Source organism: Gambusia affinis, linkage group LG09 (genome assembly GCF_019740435.1).
Source record: "Gambusia affinis linkage group LG09, SWU_Gaff_1.0, whole genome shotgun sequence".
NCBI classification, from domain to species: Eukaryota; Metazoa; Chordata; class Actinopteri; order Cyprinodontiformes; family Poeciliidae; genus Gambusia; species Gambusia affinis.
This window is the reverse complement of record NC_057876.1, coordinates 24443756-24462540: the sequence shown is the minus strand read 5'-3', so window position 1 is coordinate 24462540 and position 18785 is coordinate 24443756. Positions and strand designations below refer to the sequence as shown.

Here is an 18785-nt window from a genome sequence, read left to right as displayed (position 1 = left end):
ATTTCCCAAGCAGGACTCTTGAACTTCCACCTGCCTAAGGGAGCGGAGAGTTAGTTTTAAGCCCATCCCACCAATGCAGGAGGAGACTGGGAGGAGGGGGGCAAGAGTTGTGTCCAGACTGGGACGTCCCACTGCAAATGTCTTCTGAGTGAACTGGTGAGGCAGTTAGATCTTCCCGGGGCCCTGCACACGGCTGACTTCTCTCCAAGCGTCCCAGCTCTGCAAAGCTGAAGGTAAGAGGTCTCACTCTGCCCAGCAGTTGCTGCCTTAGATTGATATTTCTCTTTATTTGAGCTCTGAGTTAAAGCTTTCTGCAACTTGTGCAACTATTTTGGCATTCAGCTGTAAAACTGCTCTTCAAGGTGAAATTTGGCCACTGATGGGTGTGGGGAAATTTTGTTTTCATCATTGTAAGATTTCAGAAATTATCTTCAAAAGAGTTTCTGTTTTCCTAAAGTAGGTAGAATCTTTATTTATATATTTGCTCACATTACCTTTCCCTACAGTCCTAATTTAAAGTCTTTCTGATTAGGCAAACTTATTTCAAATTAACTTACGGTCAAGCATTTCAAACTGGAATGTGCTGAAAATGGCTTCTTTGTTGTTCAAACAGCTGCCAGGAAAATCATTCATTAAATGTACACAGTCTGTGATTTGGGAGATTATTGACTGTGGAGATATTGTGTGCCACATCGGCAACAGGAGGAGGAGGGGGAAGAGGAATTTGGACACTGGTGTAGGGGAGAAGGGATGCAAACAAGTATTTCTGCAGGTTAATTTTTGTTTTCCTTTCTTAGCTAAATTTATTCTTTACTTTAGTTTGATGCATTAAGTGCCATGCTCTTTGCTGCTTTGAGATTTCCCAGTTTTGCAGAGGGTATCAATTTCTGCTTGTGAAAAATGGGGAAAGAAAAGAGGGAGGGATAAAAAGGGATAACATTTCAGTTAAGCCAGGCAGAGAAATGAGAGCATTTCTCCACAGATAACCCTCTCTTCTGCTTCCCTCCCTCCATCTCCTCTATGACTCCATTCCTTGATTACTCCCATGTAAAGGAATGCGGGTTGCTGTGGTGATCAGTTACCAGCTGTTTGCTGTGAGTCAAACCAGACACCTAAAAATCCTTTAATTTGATCATTTCCTTTGTCTTACAACCATGTAGAAACTTTCAGAAAGTCGTTTTTATGCACAGGTCTGGTGTCAGACAAAAAATAGCTTCTCTAGTTTGGTTAGAAACATGATTTCCATCTGATTTGGCAAGACATTTTATGGATCACAGCTCTTTATCTGAGCTCTGAAAATCTGTCAGAAATGATTAAATGTCATATGACAATCGCTGTTGTAGCTACATACATGAAAAGGTAGGTATCTGTAAATTTGATTAATATTGCATTTAGTTAAAAACTAGTTGTACTACAAATGTTAACACCAAAACAAGCTACAATGGACTAAATTTTCTATGCCGCCAGAGAAATTTCCTCCCTTGTCTTCATTTAGAAACACTTCTTGTTTTCCTCTTTCGTCACACCTGTTTAAGATTTCTCTGAAGGCTCATTTAGAGGGAATAAAGCACAGTAATGTGTTGGCATCATTGAGAGGGAAGCCGAAACTGAGTCTCCGGTGCCTAATTGTTGAGGTGGCAGGTCTGGGCAGAAGTGTTTGGAGGAGGAAAAAGAGAAGGAGGGGAGGAGAAAAGAAGAGGGAGGTGGTGTTGGACCTAAGGATGCTGTGGAAAACTGATCCAGAAAAGCTGTAATCTCTGGACAGGAAGAAGGAGGACTGTGGTGCTGTCTAGGCTGACGTGGAAAGGAAAAATCTGGATATTGTTCCTCTGAGAAGGAAAATAAGAGGAAAAACCTAGCAGGCATGAAGAATTGAGGCATGAAATGGTAATAGATTAGAGAATAATAGAGACTCATTTTTGTTTTGATTTGATTGCCTAAGAAAAGTTCTAGGGCAAATTGCTAGAACTGTTTGTTTCTACGTTTTTGGATGAAATTTGAACTACTAAGGTAGAACCTTTGTGCACATTTGCGTGCTTCCAATCATAAGCACAACTATTTGTTTTATTTAAATAACCTCTTAAAGACCAAAGCAATTAAACTCCAGCTAAAAATATAACTTGCTCTCAGAGATTTGCTGGATGATTTATTTTGAACAAGGCAGACACAACATGCCATGTAACAAAAATAACATTCGGTCAGAGACGCCATTTTCTGCAAAAGCATCTAGGAAGTCACTAATCAAACATTGGATGACACACATTTCCCAATTTCTTTGATTCACACATTTCATTTTCATTTTTTCAAACTTTTGTATATCTTTGATTATGTTGATAAAAAGCAATATGATTTGGCCAGGTGCGTAGGTGTAAATCCCGAAGGGATGGGGGATCCGGACCGCCCAAAATTGGAAAAGACTCGAATTGTTACCCCCCTCCAAAACAAAAAAAATCATTGAAGAAACATTTGCATTTAAATAATATCAATACGAAAAGGCAAAAGAAACAAGAAACGAAATAAATCTGACATTTATCTCAGAATAAAAAGAGAATGATTAAATTCTCGGGGTCCCCCCCTACCGTTGTTAGAACAATGGTTCAGTCCAAAGTGTAGGAGGAGCGGTACAGGCTCGGCGGAGCCGCTGAATGAGGATATAGCAAAAGACATGTAAACTTTTTATTTAGTTTCACTACTCAATAAGAAGAAACACATTAACAATAAAGATCAGACCGTACTTTGTTGTTTCATTGGCTGAATCATGATAAGCTGCCTTATTAGCAAACTGCTACACTGCTTTCTTAGACCTAAGCTTTTTTGTCAAAGGTAGAAAACATCATATTTAGCTCTTTAACTCAGTTAATTAGAAGAGTTTGAAACGGAAGGGAGGGGCTGAGGGGTGGCAAACAGATCAGAAGAGAGAACAGATAGAAGAAACAGAAATTTATGTCTTTTTTTCACACTGTCTTCAACGTAGAGCCTTTAAAACCACAAAATAAAATCTGAATATTTTTCCATATAAACCCTGGTGCTTTAAGTGTTATGTTTAAGTTATAATACCTCACACATATTCATTTCTATCTACTTGTTGGTTCTCAATCATCCAAGACACTGCAAAACTAAAAAAGGCTTAAAAATAAAGCAACTTAACAAGTTCTAATTTAAATAGCCCATTACTTGTATTGGGAGCCGTTTCTATAAATCAATGTTTATGAGGAATTTTATTAATAGCAGTTACTCATTAAAGCTTTTTTATTTAGAACGTTAAATTTTTGTAAAGGTGTAGCAGTGATTAGATCAGTCAGACTGAATGAAACTTGCATAGAAGCAACATTTGAATTTTAGTTTTATTTCTCAATAGCTTGTTGATATGCATTACTAGTCATTTTTGGTCGTGCAGCTTGAATGTGGTTTAAAAAACTTTTAAACCACATTTTAAGTTACTTTTCACTGTGTCTTTGCTGACTCCCCCAAAATTGCTCTTAAGAAATTTTCCTGTTTATAATGAGATTGGCTTTACACCTTTGGCCAGGTGCTGCAAAGTGAATTGTTTTTTTTTTTTTGTTTTGTTTTTTGTGATTTGTAACAAATTAGAGAAATCTCTAATCTGCATTAATTGTGGTATCAAATTGAATAAAATTTGTAAAAAGACACTACCTCTGCTATTTTAGCCTTTTATCCTTTTAAAAGGCTAAAAGGCTCTTTTTTACATGTTGAGTAAATGTACCAACTTTCATTTATAGGACAGAAATACAAATACACTTTTTGATTACTTGATTTGATCAGAATCCACATTGAAAAAAGCTTAAACAATCTCAGGTTCAGATCAAAAACACAACTGGAATTTATTAACAAAATTGAAGAAATATTTTTAGCAGTGGTTCTAAAAGTGGTTCAACTCAGGGAATCACATTATGGTTTTGAGACGCAACAAACAACTTATTGCTGCAAAAACTGTGAAGCGGTAGAAGAAAAGTCTGCCACGTCTGCCGGGTCTCTCACAGACTCATGGGATTTGATCCGATTAGCTCCAACGGGGGAAGGGAAAATCTGAGTTACAAAGAGGTCAGGTGACCAACAGCCCAGGCTAACAAAGATCCTGACTTTTCTCTTCCACCTTCACACAGGTGCCTTTCATGAAAACTACTCTTTGTCCAGGCCATTCAATGGGTGTGCCAATAATCTCAAGGGAGGAAAATTGAATTTGTTAGTCACTGCAGGCCAACAGGAGTGCACCTTTTTAACTGCCTGAACCAGAAGCACAACCAAAAAGTAAGATTTATGAAAAAACCAAAATGAGAAAGGTGTTGACAATGTAAGATATTTATAAAACAGTAAAATATGAGATTTATATTAAAATCATTGGGTAAAATGTACTTAAATATAACTTTTCCTTTGAGAACAGATAACACCTTTTTTGATTGCTTTTGGCAGTATCTATAAAGTACAACTGTACTTTAAATCAGCTTCTTCTATTCCAACTTTAAATGACATCAAGATAAAAAATCTGAACAATTCTGAGAAAGGCTGCAGACTTTCTGCAAGGAGGTTATCATGAAGAATAAAACTAATTAATTGATTACTTTATTTAAAACTGGTCATGGTGCCTCCATCAGATCATCATTTCACAACTACACAGAAGGAGCTTGTTTCTGATCTAAAGACACTTTGTTAGCACTGCTTTAAACACTGGAGATTGGTCACAGCCGGGTCTTTCATCTTGACAATCACTCAAAACAACACCAAGGAAACAGAACAGTGGCCAAAGAAAGATTACATTAAGGTCATGGAGTGATTCATCTTATAGACAATCCTTGGATGAACCTGACCCTTCAAGTTACCTAGCAGCAGCTTAAAAACTCCAAATGTTGTTTTATTTTAAGTATGTGTTCTGCATTTTCTCTGAACTGTATTCTTTCTTAAAAATAGAAAACTGATCATTTCTCCTTAAGAGAGCAAACTTACAAATTCAGCAAGAGAGGGGACCAAATTCTTCATGCAACAGTTTCAACCTCATTAAATGTTCTTCAAATTAATTAGACACTTGCTAAAGCAATGTTACCCTTCTTATGTGTCTCGACAAACTTTCAAGCACTTGTTTGACCTGCTTAACTTCTTTATTTGTTTGGTCCTGCTGCCCCATAAAATCCATCCAGATTGTGGAGGATGTCATCAAAGATGTCATCCCTGTTCTGGTTTGATCAGACAGATAGACAGCGTCTTATATGTAGGAATAAATGTACAAATAAAGAGCCAGCAACATTATATAAAAGATTGCAAATTACTGGAGATATTTTCAGGTTCAAACTTAAGCTCTGTCTGTATATATCATAGAGATACAAGTCAACCATCATACACTCCTTATATTATAACAGTATTTCTTTAATTTATTCCATCTACCTCTGGGGCTTGGTGCAGACACAGGAAATCAGTCTTCATTCTGAGAGGTTTTGCAAATATTTCTCTGTTCCCGATGTTGTTTGTCCAGACTGTTTGCTGTCACACAGACTGTTTATCCTCCAAAACCTGCCTGTTATGTCACAGAGGAGGGTGAGAACGAATTCCTTCTAAGCTCCAGTGGAAAAAGCAACAGATATTACTGCAAAACTAGAGGAGAAATGTGAATTGGTGACAGTTCGAGCTCAGGCTGTTTTCCTCCAAAGCAAGTTTACACTTGCTTACCTAACTAACCCAAATTAAATAGATTTGTGGGGAGAAGGGGCCCCTTTATGAGCCTGAAGTTTCCCTTTTAGCCTCAGTCCTGTTTGATTATGAGAGCAACTTTCCAAATAAAATAATTTGTTTTGCTGTTATGTCAGTTAGTCCCGCCTCCTCCATCCTGACTCTTCGACAAAACAGGAATCTTTTAAAACTAAATAACGAGTACATCAGGCCTCTTCAAGTCAAATATTGATGCCACACACTTTAGAGATGACACCATTTCTGTTTTCTCCCCTTCCAGAGTACGTTTTGACGTCTTATTCATATCTGCCAATGAGTTCTTCTTCGCCAGAAGCTTTTTGTTAGCTCTGCCTCTTCAAAAGCACACTTGTGAAAATTATTTGGACACAGCATCTGTGTCCCCTGCCAAAGGTTCTGTAATTTTCCACCTCTAGGTTTTAGGTTTTTGACTTCCTGGCTTGGTATTTATGGACCTTCTCAAACAGCAGACACTTGCTTTAAACACTTTGCTTTGTAGTGATAAAGGTGCATTGGAAGTTCTGTATAACAAACTTTTGGTGAAACCAAGAATCAATATTAATCTTTAAGAACAACACTCAAGACAACACTGGTAACCAACCTGCAGGTCTTAGGTCATATAAATGTACTTTCAACTTTAACAGCACAAAATATGGAAGAATTGTACCAGAACAATCTACACAGTTACACAGTTTTGAATTTATTGTTGATACTTCTTTATAATCCACACCTTGTCAAAATTATGTACACAACTGGTGCTGAAGGCTCCTTTTTCATTGTCATTAAGCACAAGCATAACAAAGCAAAAGTGTGTAAGGCAATCATTTTAAAGTGGTGCTCAACATTTTAACTACAATTTCTTATTGAGTAGCTTATGGTGGAAAGTTTGGAAGGTTTAATACAATTATTATAGTGAGCTACTGGCTTCATGTACCATCCTAGTTATACATTTCAAACTTAATTTGGAGATTTATTTTTCTTTGACAAGAGGCCAAAAGCAAATATACAGACTGAAACATTTATTTGTTTATGCCATTCATTTATTTATTTATTTTTTATAGTAAATAGCATTAGCATCTATGGCTGTTGGGAATTTCATGGTTTAAAGGTCACAGGTAGGAATTCCCCCAACATCTTCTCCTCATTTTATTTCCAATGGGTTTCAGTACTAAATGAGTGAAAGTTGACTAAAAGTTGTTTTGGTTGCTATTTAAAGAGTTTTTTTTATTATTATTTATGTGGAAGGACCCAATCACAGCACATAAGCAGGATGAAGGTAAACAATGGTTTAACAAAATAAAAATGTATGGTTGCAGTAAAGGCTTTGAGTTACACAGTTGTGTTCAGCTGTTATTGTTTATTAAGGTGCTTCAGGTTTAACTGGTTGTAAATGGCTGTTCTGTCTTGTGGTGGTAGAGGGATAATGGTTGTAGTAATAACTGCTGTACATTTTGAAAACGGATTACGTTTCTTATTGTTATTGATTTCCACCACAATGTTAATTTTATGAAGAGGACAAGTTCAGTAATTTGAAGATTAAATATGAAGGTACCACATAGTTACTGTTGCAGTACAGCATGACTCTGCTGTCTTTTTCTACTGTCTCTAGGTGCAACTCACTGCCAGAAAAGAATTCAAATTAAACCCAAAGCAAACAGGCCTGTCAGACACAGCTGAGTGTGTTTGCAGAACAACACAGCAAACCTCTCTCATTTAAATGTCAGAATAATTTCTCTCTGCTGGAAGGTTTGTCAGACAACAGATTACTGAATGCAAACAAAATATGTATCCTTTCACTGCATGAGTCTGAACATGTGAGCCTATTCTGATGCTTCGTGTCATGAATACTTTAATTCCACTCAGCAAAGAGCTTCTTCAGTCTTGAAACCAATCCCACATCATGAAGAAACTTTACAAAGTTGAATTTTCCAATTGGTATTGGTTTAAAAAAGCATAAACTTTATTCATCTTCCCTTTAAGATCTGTCTATATTACTGCTCTGTTACTGCATAAAAATAATAATAAAAAAAAGCAATACCAAAAGAAAGGCTGTTTGTCTATGGGGTTTTTTTTTTTCAGATTTTTTTATTTATTTAAAACAATTCGGACTTTGACTTTTACACTTGGCCTCTGCTAACATGAGTCTTCGATGCCTAACAGACCTTTTTGGATGTTTGGGGGAAACAGCTGGTTACATGGAGATGAAGAAGGGAATAATCTACACAGAAAGAGAAAGACTAAGCAATGCAACACTCCTTTACCAAACAAAGGAACCTTTATTCCTTCTACATCAAGAGAAGTTCTTCATTGAGTTTCAAACAACGAATGCTCTTAGAGGACGCTCGAGGGGAGAAACAGATCCTCAGACAAAGACTTTTCTCATGGCAGCTAAAACAGAAAATATGCACTATGTTCTTTTGAATTAATAAAGTGACATTTTCAAACAGATTATGTTCAATAATAGTACTGTAGTCATAGATAAAAAAATCCAAAATATGGGTCTCATGTTAGATTTTGTGGTGAAAAGGCAAGAAACTTTAAACTGAATAACAACCAGTTGCCATGCTTAAAAGTAGGGCGACTCTTTCTTGTGTTTTGTGCAGAAAATCCATCTGAAAGATCAGATTTAGCATAAATTGAGTGAAATTGTTGATAGAGGTCTAATTTATGTTGTAATCATCAAGGAACTGGGATAATAAACAAACATCACACAATTGCAGTCACAATATTTGTAGAAGATGAAGCAAAAGTTTAGCTTCAACAGTCTTTTAAACAAATTATGAAATGTTTGAAAAGTTGTAACACAATAGTGTTCTCTCAAACATTGTATAAACATTTCAGTTCCTATAATTTTGTAAAAAATTGGAGCAAATGATAAAACTAACTGAAATCTCATACACGTGGTAATAAACATTTGCTTAGGTGGCTTCGGTTATATTTTAATTCCATAACCATAATATTATTACAAGTACTACTTGTATTGGTTTTTTATATATATTAATAAAAGGAAAATTCAGAAAAGATGTTGGAGGTAATTATTTTGAAGCTGAGACCTGAGTGGAAGAAGTGAGGAATGAAAACATGTTGCCTCAGTTGAGGGAAAATGTTGACTGAAAGTGGATATAAAGACAGGAGCCTGTTGACACGCCAGTTTCCACTCAAATGTCAACACAGCCTGTGTGCAGAAACATTTCTCAAGCTTAATTTGACACATTCAGTAGCTACTATGTGCTTTGATTGATGCTGCACAATGCAAAAATCCTCTTTGAACTCATAAGATTATTTTCTAATGAAGTTCCTTGAACAAAGGCGTAACCACAGACCGTGGATAAGTGGGTTGTTTAAACATTGACAGGTGTCAGAAGATTTGTGCAGTACATATAAATGTTTTTAGACATTTAATATTTAGAGTCTCTTTTAATATTACAATTTGCTATAATTGAGTTAAAAGTTATTTAAAATAAATCCTACAAGCAGATTCAAAACAAGCATTATGATTCAAGCATGTTTTTTACTGACTTTACTTTTGTGTTTAATAGAGAGCAGGTATATAATATATGTTAAGCTTCAGTGGACATCCTCATGTGTGACACTATCTGCAGTAATTCTTAATCACCTCCCTTGAACTGTGTTGCTAGTTTCTTTTCAGCAGGCTCAGTTTTTCAAATGGTTTCCATATGTGTGTCCAAAATCACTTGTCTATGGCTGGTGATTCCCTAGAAACTTGTTTGAATCCTCGCCATTTGTACAGTTAACTTGATTTTCATCTAGCTAATGCTTATTTGGGGTTTTCCACTGTGTGTGTGTGTTTTAGTTTTCTTTTCTTTTTTCCATTTAAAAAGTAAATAATCTCTGCATTAAGATCAATGTAAAAACAACCACACTTTTTAAGTGATTACCAAACTAGATGATGCATTATTATGACATTACATGAGTAGAGAAACAGACTGACTGGATGTGGAAAATACTAGTAAAAAAACAAGATGTCCATCACCAAATTTACCTTGATATTTTGCAAAATCCATATTTCTAAAGTCTGGACTCACATAATATGTGATGTGTTCTCAAATTGTTTGAGAAAGATGGTTTGGAGATCTTTAATCCTCCAACTTAAAACAAACTGTCAGCAAGACACAAAACCAGAAAACATAAACAGGAAACCAAAGTGGTGATTACTAAATAAGGACTGATGAAGAGCAGATGCAGGGAGTTGAAAACCAAGACAAGTGAGGATCAGAAATATCCTCAACTGTGCCAAATACTTTAAAAAACAGAACAAACCAGTAATTCCTCCTAAAATGCAAAAAATGTCATTAAAACATAATGAAGAAAGAAAGGTCTGGATACAAAAGATTTCAAAACTGAACATAGACATGACATGACAGAGTGCACGCTTAGATTTAAAGACCTGATTGTCATAAAACAACCAAGAAGTACCGTACTAAAATTAGCTGACTTTATTCTTAATATAATGCTTTTGGTCAGATTCTAGAGTGCAACAATCACTGTGGGTTTTCAAATACTTAATAAACTATAATAAACTCAGTCAGAATGTGCTTGCTATTGTCCATCTTATTCGCAGTGTCAAAATTCCTTCCAAAATTCTCCTGTCATCTGACCTCTTCAGCTGCACAGGTCATTTGATCAGGAATGAATGCATCTCCATGCTTTATAAACTAAGATGTTGAAGTTAGTGAAATTTGTATTCACACAAAAACTCTGAGAAGTTTATCCCTGAATGCACATAAAATTCTGAAAACAACATCTAGAACAAATAAAGAAGTGGAACTGCAAATGTTTACACAAATATATTAAGGCTTTATGTCATCTGTTATTCTAAAGCAGGGGTCTCAAACTCCAGTCCTCAAGAGCCGCTGTCCTGCAGTTTTTAGATGTGCCACAGGTACAAAACGCTGGAATGAAATGTCTTAATTACCTCCTCCTTGTGTAGATCCGATCTCTAGAGCCTTAATGACCTAATTATTCTATTCAGATGTGGTGCAGCAGAGGCACATCTAAAAGTTGTAGGACACCTTGAGGACTGGAGTTTGAGGCCCCTGTTCTAAAGCATCTCCTGCACTCTTTAATTTAATGACATATAGAAAACTTTAATTGTTTCTCTCTCTTTCCTTACAGTCTTTGAAGATGAGGGTGTGGATCGTCTTCCTCCTGTGCCTGGCTGGCCACGCCATCGCTGCTCCTGTAAGTTCAAGCCTCTGCGGCCATTTTTAGTCCTTATCCTTTTGTGAGCATTTTCCCTTCTTGATTCCATTCAGCTTATTTACATAGAGCCATTTCAGAATAAGTGTAACCTCAAGGCACTTTACAAGCAACAATTTCAATTCAATCACACATTTTTCAATTGATTGTAATTATCCAACATGCATTAAACTCAGCTTATAACTGAAATTAGCTACAAAATTTCTCGCTAAGGAAACCCATCGAGTCAGTGACTTGCAGCATTTTGTCTTGGACAACCATTTAGTGTTGTGTGGATGGCTTTATACCAATCCTCATACTGGAGCATGTATGTAGTGACAGTGGGGAGTAAAAACTCCTATTTAATAGGAAGAGATTGGCAACAGAACCAGAACCTGACTCGGTAAAAGTGGCCATCAGCCATGACCTACTGTGGGATTTGAGAAGGTAGAGCAAATACTCAAAAATAAACTGAAGAATTGATATAGTAGTAATTTCTGTGTCAAAGGAAAGTAAAAAGTTAATAACTAAAGAGGTAGAAAGATTTGTTGATAACAGCATTATGTCAGCCGATGTTCTCCTTCATAAAGGTATCAAAGCCAAACGCCAGTCTAGATGTAGAAAGAACTGAGAGAAAACATAAAAATAATAGTTGAAATAACACCAATTAATGCAAATAGAAGAGTAGTATGAGAAGAATGAGAGGAAATGTGGTCCTAAACATGTAGCAGCATAACTACAGGCATAGCTCAGGATAACAATGAAGTCTGAGAGGCAGAGCCAGGAAGAACTGTCTTTCCACTCTGTACTCACTGTTCTCGATGACGTCTTCTTTCCTGTGATCACACCTCATTGTTTAATAGACTTCCTCTGCAGTTCTAACTGTGGGTGTGCTTTCCCATGTAAAGTTTGTTTGGATTAACAATTTTTCCAAGACCAATTCCTCCACTGAGAGTTGCTCTGTTGTCTCGTTCACGTATATTAAATTTTTCATTGTGTGGACGTTCTGTGTGTCTGTAATCAGATCATTCCTGTTTTTGTGTTGCAGACTGAGGAGGAGCCAGTTGTGGAGGAGCTGGTTACTGAAGAGCCAGTTGTTGAGGTCAGTCCAGATGATTTTTTTGTTGTTTTTTTTCCTGCAAGACCAATTTATTTCTTCTTCATTGGATTTCGTTCACTCTATCTTGACTAAAACCCTATAATTTTATTTCAATATTTCAGGAAATCCCTTGAGAGAACCGCAAAAATTCTCTGAAGCACAAAAAATTACTTGGTTGACATTAAAGTGCTAGTTAATTTCTTATTTTGTGGGGTTTCTCTGTAAAACACAATAACAGCAACATTAGTGGGAGGGAAATAATGAACAACTATCTTACATAAACTAACATTTCATTTGTCCTGATTCTGTAAGCTAGTATAAACTTTTAAATACTTTTTTTTCTTCTGAGACATTTCTTTTGTTAGGCATCTGTGATGTGTTTTCCAAACCACACAGCTGTTCTTAAATTTGATCTGTGACAGGGCTTTGGGTCTTATAGATTTGAAGACAGAGAACTGTTTCACAGACTTGTAGAAGCTGTGAACTTCTGTTTAAACATTAGCAGCTAACTAACATGCTGTAATTAAGTCATTAATTGCAGCAAGTAAAACAGCAGAAAGTTGAGTTTGTGTTGCTATTGTCAGCCCCGTGACTGATAATAGCAGTAAAAATTGCAGCTTTCAATCTCTCTGCCAGAATTGCACCTCAAAACACTTTTACTTGTCAATTGCCAATAAGGAAAATTTGCGTTATGTTCAGTAATTTCCCTTACTGTAAGAAAATACCAGCTTCAACAGCATAATATGTTTTCAGCAGCCCTGGATTTTAGACAAATTTATTTAAAAGAAAATCTTGGGCTTTCATGTGAACGTTTTATGGTTTCCTGCTCCAGAGGTCCAGCGGGACCAGAGATCCCACAGCTGTTAATTTTAGCCACTGGTTAAGCTAGCCAGGAAACCATTAGGTTTGTTTTCTTTTTTTGGCCTGGCCACATGTGGATCCAGCTGTTATTTTATTGCTGGATCTTCTGGTCTCTTAGACTCCATTGGCCTTCAGGGAGAACTGGTGATGTTTCAAGCCTTTTTGAAGGCAAACAATGAGCAGTTTGAGGAAACCATGAAGAAATGAATCTGAAACTAGATGTTCCAAAAGATTATTGATCATTTGTTCAATGCCTGACCTCTGACATGTGCTGCGTTCCAGGAAACAGAGGTGGGAACCAACCCAGTCCAGGTGGAGGTTGGAGAGTTTGATGAAGCCATCGAGATTGAAGATGTTGTTGAGAGTAAGTGGTTAATATAGGAAGATTTGTTATCTAAAACCATAAACATCTCTTGCTTCAGCAGGAAGCCAAACCCTCTAAAACTAACTCTAAATGGCTTGTTTGGAACCAAGTTCACACCTAATGCAAATAAAGTATAAACGTAGTGTAAACAATGTCTGGGAGTTTTTCAGCACAGCCTAATTCTCCACATGAAGAGTTTTAAATCTAGGTACACCCAGGTATGCATGATTATACTTTTGTGCAAACATGTCTAAGAGGATTAATTTTGACACGAAAGGCTTTTCAATTATTTTTATCCACAGCAACAGCCTTCTTTGATAAACAACCTTAAAGTATTTCGGCTGCATTCTGGAGACTGGGTGCAGCTATGCAGAGGTTTCAGGGTTCGCTCCAGGCTCAAGCTGGCACACTAAGCAGACATAATGACAGACTGCCTGGTTCTGCATGCAGATGCCTGTGATTATATGTTCCACCCAGCTTAAAGAGGCAATTCAACCACAGAAAACTCAATAAGCAGCAAAGGTTAAAGACTGGAGAGGCTACAGGCTGTTTAAAACAGTTTAGGGCATATTAAAGAGTATACTTCACATTTTTTTGCACTTTCTCTTTTCCAATTGTGTTCAAGCATGTAGCTCATGATTATTTTTTGTTTGTTTTCATGCCCAAGATTGAGAAATATGTTCAAAAAACAAAAAGTAGAACTGAAAATTAAAGATGTAGTTTGAACAACAATGGATAATAACTTTCACAAGATTCAAACTTTTGGTTCAATGATTCAATAATTTAAACTGAGATATAAATCAAAATGCACAAACAGCAGCAGCTAAAGTAAAAATTAAGAACCTAAAATATTGAACAATTTTGCTGAAGCTATTTTGTTTTTACAAAATTGTGTCCTTAACTTCCGCTTTAATGTATTTTTGCTTTTTCTTGTAGATCCTTGCCTGAACTACCACTGCAAGAAAGGCAAGGTGTGTGAGGTCGATGACAGCAACACCCCCATGTGTGTGTGCCAGGACCCCTCCACCTGCCCTGCTGCCGAAGGAGAGTTTGAGCATGTGAGTTAACCGGTGATACCTATCTATCACCTATCTTACATAATATCTATTCAACATGAGGTACTTTTTGTAAAAAGAGCAAATAAACATTACACACTCTGATTTTCCCCATTGTTCCCCCTCTTTCTCACCAAGAGTCAGCAGTGCTTTCTTTAGTTTGGGTAAAACATTTACAACCCATGCGGAGAACGATGAGCCATATAAACAAGTCATATATACCATTAATGTATAACCTTTTGTCAAAAGTGCAACACTTAGTCTCCTCCTATAGGATTTCACAAGTTTAGAATCTACAGCATCTCGATGAACTAAAAAAAGAAAAGGAGAATAAGTAAAAATGCTTCAGTTATATATTTTTTAAAGACCTTTTTGTAGAAACTATTGGTAACCATATAATTCTGCGCTGCATAAATGTATCCAAACCTAAGACGGATTTTTTTTCTAAACTTCTCAGTTTGAAAGGGGTCAAAAACATTTGTGTGAAAATACATTTGTCTCTAATAAAGTTAGCATCTATTTTATAAACCGCTGCATTTTTACTTGAGTTGATTTTTGTTTCCAGGTCTGCGGTACTGACAACAAGACCTACGATTCCTCCTGCCACTTCTTTGCCACCAAGTGTGCTCTGGAGGGAACTAAGAAGGGCCACAAGCTGCACCTGGACTACATTGGACCCTGCAAATGTGAGTGCTTGAACTCTTCCGACACTAAATAATACTATAATGCAAGACTCTCTGCAGTGTATAACTCAAGAGGATGCAATACGATTTAAGATCTGCTGATATTAGTTAAGTAAAGGAAAAGCAAACCTTAAGTAGACTTTCTGCCTCTTTCTCTTGTGCCACTTTGTGGATTGGACTACTATTTGTTTTGACACCCTGCTGGTTTCACCAGCGTCTTGCTTGTGTACATGTGCAGCATAGTTCCCTCGCACATGTGTGAAAAAGTGAAGGAGTTGAAGCCGAGCTCGGCTCTTACATCAGACTCTCAGAGTACTGTCTCTTCTCATGTCTGCACTCTCTGCTGAGATTGATGGGTGGGTTGGACTGTCATGTCGGATCCTGCTGGCTCTGTCCAGACACGCTGGCTGCATTTCTCTGTCTGTTCTCTCTGAACATGACACAGGCAGCTCAGGGAGATGAGTCAGGGCTGTGGGGTTCGGATGGAGATCACGGCACATCTCAGCTTAGAAGAAGAAAACAGTATTCAGTCTGTGGCATAGTTGAGGATAAACAGATATGAATCATATTAAATAGTTAAACATGAGCTCATGGGTAAGATGAAGAAAAAACAAACATTTGTCTTTAATCAAACTAATTAAAGACAAATGCAGTTTGAAGTTTGCAAAACTTGTAAAATGTTTTGTCTTATAAGAATAGTTATCCTTAAGTCATTAAAGAAAAATGTTAAGCATATGCTTTAAAGTTTATATTAATTGTTTGTATTAAATGATGACTTTATTTGCTCTGTGCAGACATCGAGGCCTGCCTGGACAGCGAGCTGAACGAGTTCCCTCTCCGCATGAGGGACTGGCTGAAGAATGTTCTGGTGACTCTGTACGAGCGTGACGAGGACAACAACATGCTGACCGAGAAGCAGAAGCTTAGGGTGAGAAAATGCACATTAAAAGACATGCATGAGTGCTTTTCCTCTTTTTAGCCATTGTGACAAACATTTCTTGATCAAAAGCCTGCAACTCACTAAATAGTTGGAATCAACAAAAATGTGACACCATCACATGTTTGAAAGGGTATAAAATATTAAGCTGCTGCATAAATAGTTGATTACATACTTGAAGAAATTTTAATTTTGAGATTTGATTTATAAAGACTAATTGCTCTCCTGCCCACTTCAGCTGGCCGGCTGGATTGTATCGATCTATCCTGAATCAACTCTTAGTTTAGCCTTTAGAGAGTTTATCTCAAAATAATGACCCTCCAAGCTGTTGTTCTGATATTTTAACTCATTCTTGATATGCTGCATCAGGATGTTAAAGAAATTAAGCGATGCAAGCAGATGGCTTATTGTAGTGATGTTTGGTTTGCTTTTAAATGAGGGGAAAAACAAAAATAACTGAATTATTAACTTCACAACATCCCATATTGCTCTTAAAAATACATTTTAAATTGCTCATGAATTTAGAATCATTAGGAATCTTGGATATAAAAACATACCTGTCCTGTTTTTCAGGTGAAGAAGATCTTTGAGAACGAGAAGAGGCTGCAGGCTGGTGAACACTCTCTGGACCTCCTGGCCCGCGACTTCGAGAAGAACTACAACATGTACATCTTCCCCGTCCACTGGCAGTTTGGCCAGCTTGACCAGCACCCCGTCGACGGGTAAGGATGTGGAAAACATGCTGATGAAATGTGTTTGGAGACCCACTTGGCTCCTTCAACTATGCTGCAGTAGCACTGATACACTTAGCACCTCTCAATATATAAAAAAAATGTATGTATCCAGTAGTGATATGGTTGCTTTGTGCACCAAACTTGAGTTAATGTTCCCATTATTACCACCATCCAGGAGTATTTTAGTGTTTTTGGAAAATACTGGTTGGAGGAAAGGTAAGGAGAGCTGAAGTTAGCTTCCTGTAGGTGACTGGAGTTTGTATGCATACTGCTTGGAGCTGGTGATACGCTGCTGTTTATCCGGAACTGAAATGAACCTTTGAGGGCATTCAGGCGGCTGATCAAGATGCTTTTCTTAAGAACTATATGTCCTTCCAGTTCTGGGTTTGCTTTAGGATCCCCATGAAGGAATTTCAAAGAGTATTTGAAGAGAGGAATGTCTTGGTTTCCCTGCTGAATGTTCAATGACTATATTGGAGGGGAAAATATACATAGTGTATCCAAGTATCATTTCTGCCCTGACTTAAAAAGTTGACTTATTGAGTCAAGCTTTTACACTATAAAACATGATTAATGCTGTTTTTGTTTTTCATCAGATACCTGACCCACTCAGAGCTCGCCCCTCTGCGTGCTCCTCTCATTCCCATGGAGCATTGCACCACTCGCTTCTTCGAGACTTGTGATGCCGACAGCGACAAATACATCGCCCTGGAGGAGTGGGCTTCCTGCTTTGGCATCAAAGAGCGTGAGTGACACTTGGTGGACAAAATGCTCCTGTTTAATTTGTTATATTAGCCTGTAGCTTTTGACACAGCCTGAACTCTGTTTTATCTTTAGAATTTAAACTCTGATGAAATTTAAATTTAAAGACAGCAAATTTGACCTTTAACCACAACAGATTCCACACTGTCATTATTTGTTACAAATCCAGGAAGCACAACTTTTCAATCTTGTTAATTTCTGGGTTTTGACTAGGCCATTGCAACACCTTGATTCTTTTTTCACAGCCAGTAGAGCTTGAGAAAAAACTCTTGAGTTTATTCATCATTTCTCTGAACTTTGCATGGTCTTTCCCTGAGGAGGATCTGCCGGCACCCCTAGGAAGATTGGCGGCTGTCTTTAAATAATTTCACTTGCAGATAATCTTTTGAGTGATGGACTTCAAATTATTTTTAAATTACCTTATAACTGTTCTCAGAATGGTGGACTACAATAGTTACTCATTAAAGATGATTGCTGATGTTTTTCCTGCTTAGCAGTATGTTGACTTACCTATATTCACCACAGCAGCAAACTGCTGAAACTTATACTTTTAGAGAGGAGATCACACTAATTACAACATATTGATCAAGTGCATTTAATGATCAGGACATGGCTGGCACTTCCTAAATACCACATAATCAGCAAGAAAGTACTTAACATACAGCAGTTTAATTTAGTTTTTTATGTTTGTTTTATAAATTACAACAGTGTGGAATCCGTTTGGAATTAAATGAGGACATACTTCCTTTTCACCACATATGGAAATATGTGCATTTTTATTGTCTAGAAACTGTTACATGGTTTCCATTATAATCTGAGTTTGGCTTTTAGGAGTTAAGCTTTTGTAAGTACATATGAATTGATCTTTACATTGTCATCACACTCTAACTCATCAATATGTTTTCTTTGTGTTTGCAGAGGATGTGGACAAAGACCTCATCATCTAAGTTCCTCTGATAGGCAGCAACAGTTTGAGACAAACTTCTAGTCGCTACTAACCGGACAAGGTGTTGATGATCCATAAGTTAATAAAGAGAATACAATTAAGGTGCTAACTGCAAGTTCTGTGTTACTTTCTTATTATTAATTATCTTTTCTAGCTATACCACTAAAATAAAACCTTCCAAAACTATAAAAGTTCACAGTCTGCAATAACATCACGTGTTTGTGAACATTTCAATTCTTTTGTTTGTTTTTTAACAAAAACCCAGTAAGGTAAAAACTAAACACCTCCGATGTAAATTTACATTGATATCATTATATGCTGTCTGTTCCATGATGTGTTCAGGGCTTTTTTTTATTTGGGACCAGTTGAGACCAGAAGAATGAAACTGTAAAGTCAAAAATAAAGTTTCTAAATAAATGCTCCTTCTGCTTGCTTCCTACTAAACTTA

The 18785-nt window shown here is 36.9% G+C and overlaps 1 protein-coding gene across 1 annotated transcript; it reads left to right on the top strand.

The window, feature by feature from the left end:
* Positions 1–104: 104 nt before the first annotated feature.
* On the top strand, positions 105–18785 carry sparc (secreted protein, acidic, cysteine-rich (osteonectin)). Its single transcript, XM_044127359.1, has 10 exons — positions 105–233; positions 10834–10899; positions 11945–11998; positions 13139–13220; positions 14157–14278; positions 14841–14961; positions 15753–15886; positions 16469–16617; positions 17226–17374; positions 18310–18785. The coding sequence occupies exons 2-10, from the start codon at positions 10843–10845 to the stop codon at positions 18336–18338; spliced, it is 897 nt and encodes a 298-aa protein (XP_043983294.1). The 5' UTR covers positions 105–233; positions 10834–10842; the 3' UTR covers positions 18339–18785.

Excerpts from the sequence above, each read along its gene's own strand:
- sparc (XM_044127359.1), top strand. The coding sequence starts at position 10,843 with ATGAGGGTGTGGATCGTCTTCCTCCTGTGCCTGGCTGGCCACGCCATC. Across the intron at positions 11,999-13,138 it reads CTGAAGAGCCAGTTGTTGAG|GAAACAGAGGTGGGAACCAA; the intron begins GTCAGTCCAGAT and ends GCTGCGTTCCAG. Across the intron at positions 17,375-18,309 it reads CTGCTTTGGCATCAAAGAGC|AGGATGTGGACAAAGACCTC; the intron begins GTGAGTGACACT and ends TTGTGTTTGCAG.